The sequence below is a fragment of the Bombina bombina genome, chromosome 9, assembly GCF_027579735.1.
Source record: "Bombina bombina isolate aBomBom1 chromosome 9, aBomBom1.pri, whole genome shotgun sequence".
NCBI lineage: Eukaryota > Metazoa > Chordata > Amphibia > Anura > Bombinatoridae > Bombina > Bombina bombina.
The window spans coordinates 210,061,748-210,072,992 of NC_069507.1; the positions used below are offsets into that span (position 1 = coordinate 210,061,748).

At 37.6% G+C, this 11,245-nt stretch overlaps 1 protein-coding gene across 2 annotated transcripts in view; it reads left to right on the plus strand.

The window, feature by feature from the left end:
* The window catches only part of DPYSL4 (dihydropyrimidinase like 4), a 90,191-nt gene extending 79,829 nt beyond the window's left edge, over positions 1-10,362 (plus strand). For both annotated transcript variants that reach the window (XM_053691743.1, XM_053691744.1), the window contains one exon: positions 9,580-10,362. In XM_053691743.1, coding sequence (XP_053547718.1) covers positions 9,580-9,671 — 92 coding nt within the window. In that variant the 3' untranslated portion in view covers positions 9,672-10,362. The remainder of the gene's footprint in view (positions 1-9,579) is intronic.
* The last annotated feature ends 883 nt before the right edge of the window (positions 10,363-11,245 follow it).

The following is an 11,245-nucleotide window of genomic DNA, read 5'->3' on the forward strand; positions in this document are numbered from 1 at the left end:
GTTCTCTCCCCTTCTTTCTATCTCTCCTCCCTCTCTATCTCTCTTCCCTCTATCTCACGTGCACGACCGCCCCCGCCCCACCCCGCCCACCCCCGCCCTGCCCACCCACTTCATCTCCCGGCCCCGCCCACTTCTGTCTGCACCAGATCAGGTAGCGACTCTAAGGCCAGGTGTGTTTGTCCTCGTGCTGTCTCTACTGCGCATGACAGCTTCGGACAAACACATGGCCTTTTATATTATAGGATACTGATGCACTGAGTAATGCAAGCAAAATATACACATAGAAGTATATGTATAAAATGTGTCATCTTATCTCAAAGCCATTGTAGGTTTATGTTATGCATATAAACAAAGACGCACAGAGATCTGATTTACATTTCCCCTTTTTTATTTTGGGAATTCCTTGATGATTTAAAACTTAAAACATTCTAGTATACAAATGAAATTCTCTTTTCCATAGGGCATGTTATTTTTAAAAATATATTTACTTCTTTCACTATGCATAATTAAAGTTTTACTCCTCGAACACTCCTATTCTACTCCACATGAGAATACAGTGAATATAGCATACGCATGTAGGCCTGGTCCTGATTGGCTCACTAGCTATATCTTTAGCTGGACTAGCACAGAAACAGATTTTGTACTATGTATTTATAGAGACATGAACCCCAAATTTTTCCTTCTTGATTCAGATACATCATACAATTTTAAACAACTTTCTAATGTACTTCTATTATCTAATTTGCCACTTCTCTTGGTATTATTTGTTGAAAAACCAGCAATGCACTACTGGGAGCTACTACACACTGGGTGAGCCAATAACATGAGGCATATATGTGCAGCCACCAATCAGCAGCTTCTGAACCTAGCTTGGTATCCCTTTTAACAAGGAATATCAAGACAACAAAACAAATTAGAAAATAGAAGTAAATTGCATGGGTTAAAGGGATATGAAACAAAAGAAATGTTTGTGATTCAGACAGAGCATATAACTTCTATTATCAAATTTGTTTCATTCCCATAACGGTCTGTGTTAAAGAGATACCTAGGTAGTCATCTGGAGCACTACATAGCAGGAAATAGTGCTGCCATATAGTGCTCTTGCAAATGGATAACATTCTTGTAAAACTGCTGCCGTATAGTGCTCCAGAAAAGGACCAGCCCCTAAGCATACGTCCCTGATTTTTAACAAAAGATACCAGATAAATTGATAATAGAAGTAAATTAGAAAGTTTAAAATGCCATATTCTATCAGAATCACAAAATACATTTTTTAGTTTCATATCCTTTTAAATACATAGGCCCCTATTTAACAAAGTCTGGCGGACCTGATCCGACAGTGCGGATCAGGTCCACCAGACCTCGCTGAATACGGAGAGCAATACGCTCTCCGTATTCAGCATTGCACCAGCAGCTCACAAGAGCTGCTGGTGCAACGCCGCCCCTGCAGACTCGCGGCCAATGGACCGCCAGCAGGGAGGTGTCAATCAACCCAATCGTACTCGATCGGGTTGAATTGCGGCGATGTCTGTCCGCCTGCTCAGAGCAGGCGGACAGGTTATGGAGCAGCGGTTTTTGTGACCGCTGCTTCATAACTGCTGTTTCTGGCGAGCCTGCAGGTTCGCCAGAAACACATGGCATCAAGTTCTATTCGGAGCTTGATAAATAGGCCCCTTAGTAAAGGAAAATAATTTGTTTAAAAATAAATTTCTCTAACAAAACTAAATCTTTTATTGTTTTCATTAGAATGTTCCCATAAGTGGTCCTTGATAATTATAGTCTGCTGTTTGTAATGCTTAGAATCAAATCTATGCACACATCTTCACTAAAATCTTATATTGAAATAGCCATTCTTTTTATTTCCTTTCATTAGGAAAGGGGAGAATGAATTGTATCTAGTGTGCTGAAGGTAGGTCAGCTCCAGTGGGCTAGATTCACTAACAATCCTTCCTTCCTCTTAACCCCTTGAGTGCTAACGACGGCTCTGAGCCATCGAAGAGTTTCCCACTCTGGTGCTAACGACGGCTCAGATCCGTCGCTAGCACTCTCCCACTTTGAGGGAGATCTGGGAGCTCCCACCCGCTCATACGTTATGCACGGTGACATCATGCGCAATGACGTGATGACTTCACCGCACAAATTTATTTATATTTAACAATGTTAAGTATAGGAGCAGGGGGCATGCTGCTTAGAAGCCTGTATCTCAGGCATCTAAGCAGCTACAGACTCCCAAGACCCACCATTGGAAACGTAATCGCCTAACCTTTCCAACAGTGTAAGTCGCGGGGATCTAAAAAAAAGAAGTTTAATTTTTTTTTCTCCAAAAATTTAAAAAAAAAAACCTTAAAAAGCTTAGCACTCAAAGGGTAGGGATAGGAAAGTCAAAATTAAACTTGCATAATTCAGATAGAGCATGTAATTTTAAGACACTTTTAAATTCACTTCTATTTTCAAATGTGCTTTGTTCTCTTGGTATCTCTTGCTGAAAAAGAATATGCACATATCCTACACTAGTAGAAGCTGCTGCTAATTGGTGCCTGCACACATTTGTCTTTTGTGATTGGCTGACTAGATGCGTTCATCTTGCTGCCAGTAGTGCAATGTTGTTCCTTCAGCAAAGGATAGCAAGAGAACAAAACAAATTTGATAATGGAAGTAAATTGGAAAGTTGTTTAAAATTGTATGTTCTATCCAAATCATAAAAGAAAATTTTGGGGTTTACTATCCCTTTAAGTTTCATCAGTTTTAATGTTAATTTGTAGAGGCTGTTTACTACGTAATAAATAGTTTAGGGACATTTAGTTTAATGTTGCTTAGAATAGCATAAGAACTGGAGAGACAGGAGAGACTGATAATAAATCTAGCCCCAAAGTTGAATACATATATATTTATCAATAACTGAAGTGTTGTAATTCAGCAACCAGTGCATAAGCAGCAATATGTTTATATCCTGGTTGGTTTACATCACTTTTGTGATGTTAAATGTTTTATTAATCACTTTCAGTCCATACTTATTCCAACAAAGACAATATTGTTCCTTAGTGACACTATATATTAAAAAATAAAATATATAAAAATCCTTCATTTCAATCAAATAAGATCTATAAAACCAACATCATATACTGGTTCTAATCAAAACTAAAGCAGCAATATACAGACCAATTCATCTCCCTGCTGAGTTAAAGGGACATTAAACACTAAAGAAATGCTAGATAGACACTGTTGACCACCCTCTTTTGCTCCAAACCCTCCAATCCTTCGGCATCTGTGACACAGCCCTCTCGTGGCTCTCTTACCGTACCTTTAGTGTAGTCTTCTCTGGGACCTCCTCTGCCTCTTCACCACTTTCTGTTGGAGTACCGCAAGGCTCTGTCCTCGGTCCCCTTCTCTTCTCAATCTACACGTCAACACTAGGTTCCCTAATAAAGTCCCATGGTTTCCAATATCATTTGTATGCCGACGACACCCAAATCTACTTCTCTGCACCAGACCTATCTCCTTTCTTGCTAACCCGTGTCACTAACTGTCTTTCTCACATCTCTTCCTGGATGTCCTCTCACTACCTCAAGCTAAATCTCTCCAAACTGAGCTCCTCATTTTCCCCACTTCTTCCAAAATCTCCACCCCAATTCTCTCTATAACTGTCGACAACTCCATCATTACCTCTACCCCGCATGCCCCATGTCTCGGGGTCACATTTGACTCAGATCTTTCTTTCACTCCTCACATTCAGTCCTTGGCTAAAGCCTGCCGCTTCGACCTTAAAAACATCTCTAAAATTAGACACAAGACACAACTAACATTTTTATCCACTCTCTCATTCTTTCCCGCCTCGATTACTGCAACTTTGTCCTCTCTGGTCTCCCCACCTGCTGCCTAGATCCTTTACAATCCATAATGAATGCCTCTGCCAGACTAATCTTCCGTACACGTCGATCTTCATCTGCTGCGCCTCTCTGCCAATCCCTTCACTGGCTTCCTCTTGCCTCTAGGATCAAACACAAAATTATCACTCTGACATACAAAGCCCTCAACTGCACTGCTCCCCCCCTATATCTCAGACCTTGTCTCCTGATACTCTCTGTCCCGTCCCCTTCGCTCTGCTAATGACCTCCTACTCTCCTCCTCTCTTGTTACCTCCTCACACTCCCACTTACTCCCATCTTGTGGTACTCTCTGCCTCGCTCCACAAGACTCTCCCCTAGTTTTGAAAGCTTTAAGCGCTCCCTAAAGACTTTGCTGTTCAGGGATGCATACAACCTACACTAACCTTTCTTTATACCAGTTCCTCCCTCCATTGCTATCCCCTGAACCCCCTTAGCATGTAAGCCTAAGAGTCCAGCTGTTTGTAGATCACCTTCTTAAGAGCTGACTACAACAGTGTTGTACTCCGCATTTGTTTATAGCGCTGCAGAATCTGTTGGCGCTCTACAAATAACCGATAATATTAATAATAATAATAATAATAATAATAAATAGAATAATGCATTTAAAGAAAAGATTAGCCTGAGAATAACATGTAGATGTATTTTGCTTAAAGTTTCATTAGTTGTTAAAATATTGACAAATTAAGTGTAACGTTTAAGTGTCTATAAAACAATGGGAGCTGCCATGTTGCAACTTAGGTTACCTTCTCTGCTGTGGCCAATTAGGGACAGTTATAAATAGGTCACTAGAGTGTGCAGCCAATGGCTGTGTGGAATATAACAGTGTTGCACTTCCATTTCTAACAGGAACTAAAAAGCTCACAATTTCAGAATGGAATTACAGGAAAAGGGGACCAAAAAAATAATGAAAGTATATTGCAGATGTTTTTTTATATATAAGATTTATCATTTTATATTAATATCTCAAAGAATTTAATGTCCTTTAAACTTGTATCCAAAATAATTCCAGGATATTTTCTGAAGATTGGCTATTAAAATATCAGCATAGCAACTGTAATATAGTGATACATAAATGTTGACACATGCAAATAATGACACGTAAGCCAGACAAGGGATGAAGAAGAGTTCTAGTACTGTAAGTGTAGGATTGGGGGGGGGGAGCAAGTTAGGGGAAGTGCTTAGTAATTTAAAAAAATGCAGGAAGCAGGGAGGTGCTATCAACAATCAGATAATATCACAAGAGCTCACTGCTTCTTTGTCTCTATGTATATTTGTGGTTCCTAATCACATCCTCTGATCTAGTCCTTACTGCTGTCTAATACTTTATTTAACCCTTGTCTTGCTGACTTGCCAACATTTTTAAAGAGCATCTTTAAGAGATTTATACTGTCAATATTTTAAATATTGAAATTGTAATGTTGGCCTTTCAACAGCAAACCATGTTAACAAAATATAGTAGCTTTGTATATGGCAAATCCTGTACCCTAGTGGAACAAACGTTATCGTCATACAGAACTGTGTTTTCTGACTTATGGTTCAGATGCCACAGTGAAATCATCTAGTGCTTCATGTGTGATTGTCATGTAAAGGGACAAGCTAATCTATCAATAAAGTGCTCTAATTTTAAGAAATTTATTTTGGCAACTATCGGCCAGATTACAAGTGACACTCTATTTTTTTTATTCGCTTGTGCACAAACACCTCTCAAAGTAAACTTGTAACTTGTAGCGGTTTAGCGTGTTTCTTACAAGTTGAAAGTAAGTAGTGCACAAGCAAAAACAGTTGCGTGCTAACTTCAGGACCTCTGATATTGGGACCGCGTTACCTTCTTCTTCCCATAGACTTCAATGGAGCGTGCTGAATAGAAAAACAACTAACACTATTGATTGTACGCAAACCCAACACCACATTAGACCTACAGCGGTAAACCCGAAGGTAGTTGGGAATATTTTGCATTTGATTGTTCTTTATATAGAAGAAAATGTTTTTTTTTATTTTTAGATATATATTTTTATATACATATGATATTGTTTTGCAAAACTTATGTATATATATATATATATATATATATATATATATATATATATATATATATATACACACCTTAGTGACATTGGTCAGACACCGGCCTGTAGGGCTTATATTCATTATTTAGTGTAAATGATTTGTGCTGGCATAGAGCATTCTGTTCCCTTGTTTTTTTCCTTTCCCTGTTTCCCTATCTTCCCTCCCTCCCTTCCTTTTATTTTTTGATTGATTATATATATATATATATATATATATATATATATATATATATACACAGATATATATATTTAAAAATACTAAAAACATTTTCTTCTAAGTGAAGAACATTTGAATGTTAAATATTTACAGTAAAACACACATTAAGGGGTAGATTTAACAAGTGCCGGCCAGACATGATTCGCTGTAGCATACGCTGTCGGCATTTAACAACGCACAAGCATTTCTTGTGAAATGCTTGTGCAATGCCGCCCCCTGCACATTCACGGCCAATTGGCCACTAGCAGGGGGTGTCAATCATCCCGATCGGATCAGGGTGATTGTAGTCCTCCACCTAAAGGGTGGCAGAGAATTTAAGGAGCAGGGGTTTTACGACCGCTACTTCTTAACTAACGTTTCAGGCGAGCCTGAAACTTCAGGCATAGAAAGCAGCATCCGCTGCTTGTTAAATCTACCCCTCAGACACATTATTAAATATTAGGCACCAATCTGCAAGCACTACCCAGGTTCTGAACCGAAAATGGGCCGCCTCCTAAGCTTAGATTCATGCTTTTTCAAATACAGATACCAAGAGAATGAAGAAAAAATTATAATAGGAGTAAATTAGAAAGTTGCTTAAAATTGCCTTCTCTATCTGAATCATGAAAGAAAACAATTTGGGTTTAGTACTCCTTTAACCCCTTAATGACAACTGACGTACCAGGTACGTCATGCAAAAACTTACTGTTAATGACAATAGACGTACCTGGTACGTCAGTTGTCTAACAGAGTGCTGGAAGTGATCACAATCACTTCCAGCAGCTCTGAGGGTATTGCAGTGATGCCTCGATATGGAGGCATCCTGCAATACCCCTTTACAAGCCTCCGATGCAGAGAGAGCCACTCTGTGGCCCTCTCTGCAATGGTAGCGATGTTGCCGATGGTGCCGTTGTCGGGTGGGAGGAGGGAGCGTGCGCGCGCGTGCACGCGCGCGTGCACACATTAGCCACATTAGCCACACTGACAATGAAGGAACTGGAAGGGGAAAAAATAAAGTTACATTTTTTTTTTCATATAAAAGGATCTGGGAGGGGGAGGGGGAGGGGGGTCTGCTACACTACAGAAATAATTAAAAATAAAAGTAATAAATAAAATTAAAATACTTTGGTTTGTGGGGCCAAACTGGGTACTGGCAGACAGCTGCCAGTACCCAAGATGGCGGTAATTAGGTAGGGGAGAGGTTTAGAGAGCTGGAGGGGGGGATCAGGGAGGTTGGTGCTAAGGCAGGGGTCCATCACAACTAAAATATTTTATTATTTTTATTTAAAAAAAAATAAAAAATCTTTTATTTAGTACTGGCAGACTTTCTGCCAGTACTTAAGATGGCGGGAACAATTGTGGGGTGGGGGAGGAAAGAGAGCTGTTTGGGAGGGATCAGGGGGTGGGATGTGTCAGGTGGGAGGCTGATCTCTAAAATTAACCCTGCAAGCTCCCTACAAGCTACCTAATTTAACCCCTTCACTGCTGGGCATAATTCACGTGTGGTGCGCAGCAGTATTTAGTGGCCTTCTAATTACCAAAAAGCAGCGCCAAAGTCATATAAGTCTGCTATTTCTGAACAAAGGGGATCCCAGAGAAGCTTTTACAACAATTCCTGCCATAATAGCACAAGCTGTTTGTAAATAATTTCAGTGAGAAACCTAAAATTGTGAAAAATTTAAAGTTTTTTTTTTATTTGCTCGCATTTGGCGGTTAAATGGTGGCATAAAATATACCAAAATGGGCCTAGATCAATACTTGGGGTTGTCTACTACACTACACTAAAGCTAAAATTAACCCTACAAGCTCCCTACAAGCTCCCTAATTAACCCCTTCACTCCTGGGCATAAAACACGTGTGGTGCGCAGCGGCATTTAGCGGCATTCTAATTACCAAAAAGCAACCACAAAGCCATATAAGTCTGCTATTTCTGAACAAAGAGGATCCAAGAGAAGCATTTACAACCATTTGTGCCATAATTGCAGAAGCTGTTTGTAAATAATTTCAGTGGGAAACCTAAAGTTTGTGAGAAAATTTGTGAAAAAATGAACTTTTTTTTTTTTTTATCGCATTTGGCGGTGAAATGGTGGCATGAAATATACCAAAATGGGTTAGATCAATACTTTGGGATGTTTTCTAAAACAAAATATATACATGTCAAGGGATATTCAGGTATTCCTGACAGATATCAGGGTTCCAAAGTAACTATCGCTAATTTTGAAAAAAAAGTGGTTTGGAAATAGCAAAGTGCTATTTGTATTTATTGCCCCATAAATTGCAAAAAAAGCAAAGAACATGTAAACATTGGGTATTTCTAAACTCAGGACAAAATTTATAAACTATTTAGCATGGGTGTTTTTGGTGGTTGTAGATGTGTAACAGATTTTGGGGGCCAAAGATAGAAAAAGTGTGTTTTTTTCCATTTTTTCCTCATATTTTATTATTTCTTTTTAGTAAATTATAAGATATGATGAAAATAATGGTATCTTTAGAAAGTCCATTTAATGACGAGAAAAACGGTATATAATATGTGTGGGTACAGTAAATGAGTAAGAGGAAAATTACAGCTAAACACAAACACTGCAGAAATGTAAAAATAGCCATTGTCATTAAGGGTAAGAAAATTTAAAAATGGTCCGGTCATTAAGGGGTTAAACACATAGGTAAAGTACAGCTAAGTGCTGCAAGCATTGTAGCTTCTGGGCAGAACATATTTAGTAAGCTGTTCATAGTTGGCAGTTGCATGGTCATCCAATCACCAGCCATGCTCTGCGGGAATTAAACATTTGGTTAGCACAGCAGGCACAATAATGCAAAATAAATTAGAGCATGTAATGTTTTATTGCATTGTTCCCTGTAATGCAAACTCTGTATTTACAAAATAGATTACCAAAACAATTAAAAACAATTATTTAGTGCAGAAATATATGCAGTTACAAATATAGTTTTATTGTTCTAACTGTGAATAATAAAATGTTAAGACGGATGCAATGTCTGATTTGTGTCTATGATGCTGATTGTAACTCTCATTTTATCCTTTTTAGCTGCCAGAGAGGCCTGTAATGCACTGCTACACAATATAGTCCACCCCACTTTGGCAGCCAATGGGTTAATAAGATGAGCTCAATAAACCAAGAGATCCTTTAGGCAGTAATGTATGCCAGATTACTTATGTTATTCTCTTTGCAGTCTCCAGATCACAGTCTCTGTCTGATTTATTGATGCATTAACAGACAAGTCCATAACATTTTCATAGTAACATGAGCATAGAGTTTACTTTTCTGAAGAAGAACAACTTATTTTACTGTTGGACTATTTATTGAAGCATCCATTGATAACTTACTTAATTAATTAGAAAACTAATAGATGTTTCACAAGACAAATTCCCTCTGAACTATATTCTTACTATACATTCTTTTTTTTTTTTTAGGATCTCAAATGGATGATCATATTCCCAGACGTACAACTCAAAAAATAGTAGCACCCCCTGGTGGCCGTTCTAATATAACATCTCTTTCCTAATACTATACAGATTGGATACCAAAACGTCTGTTTGAAAGTAAAAACAAAACAAAAGGAATCTGCACGATTATTATGGTGGAATACTATCTCTTGAAGCAATGCACCAATTCACAATTGTTTGTGTATGAAGGTTGGAAGGGATATAGGTCAATGTTGAAAAGTAGGCTATAAATGCTATGTTTTGGCTTAGCCTGGGAATAATTGTTCATATTGATTGAGCAAAAGCTATTAGCTTGTTAGGTTTGTTCTGACATTTTGGCTGGATCAGTATCAGTAACAAAATTGTTGCCAACTGAAATATGAGTGATATGTTTTTTTTATTTATTTTTTTATTTGTTATTTTAGACTTTGTACACTCCTAGTATATCAGTGCTACATACTGTACACATCTAAAGGATTGTTAAATAAAGTTGCCATCTCATAAAGGGATATTAAACTCAACATTTGATTTCTCCATAAAATGTTTAATTAAAAACAACATTCCTTTATTCATAATTTAGTTTACCTGCTTGGTCAGATTGTGATTAGTTAGACTACACGCTCATTTACATGTATCCCTACATAAGCACAGCAAAGAAGGCCAGGAATATGGATTCCACCTGACGTTTCAAGAGCAGAATGCCTTAGCTGCTCTTTATTTGCAAAACTTTGTAAACTCTGCTAACAGACTGACAGTATTAAATGATTAAAACATATCTTTGCTATGCAGTACTTAATTACCAATATATATTGTGAGTATAATGTTCATCTAAGTAGAAAAAATACTTCTTTAAAATATAATGTAGGTTAAAATCAAAATTATTATTCAATTACTGATTGATTAAGCATACATATACCAAATATAAATGTATTAAACTCTGCTATTAAACATATAGATTAATGTTCCATAAATCTTAATAGACTGCATGCATATAACCCAATAATCTCAACTTTCTAAGCACTTAAAGCAAAGTGCAACAACTGGCACATATATTGCTTAATATTTATATCACTCACCCAAAGTAGATAGTGTTTTCCACAAAGAACCTAAACTAACAACATGTTTAAATGAATGAAGTAGGGGTTTATGGGTAAAGTTTTGAGTATTGCTTGTGGCAGCTGTAAAACATAGGAAAGCCAGAAAGATACAGAAAGATAAAACACATATTAACAACTGTTTCAGCCATTTTAAAAACTTTTCACGTGATAGGTTCCTTTTTATTTAGTACATAGAGACACTGGTATATGTTATCCAAATCAACCTCAGTCGAATTATGGCGAGTAAAAAGATGAGGATAAAAAGAGTACTTCTCCATAAACAAAGTAGATTGTTGTATAGAAAAACTGCATACCTAAAAAACTAGATGACTTTGTTTGCACATAAAACATCAGCTAACAGTGTCCCTACAGGAGCAGGGATTTCTGAGTTAAAAGGGACACTGAACCCAAAATTTCCATGATTCAGATAGAGCATGCTATTTTAAGCAACTTTCTAATTTACACCTATTATCAATTTGTTTTCATTCTCTTGCTATTTTTATTTAAAAAGCAGGAATGTGATGCATAGGAGCTGGCCCATTTTGGTTGAGAACCTG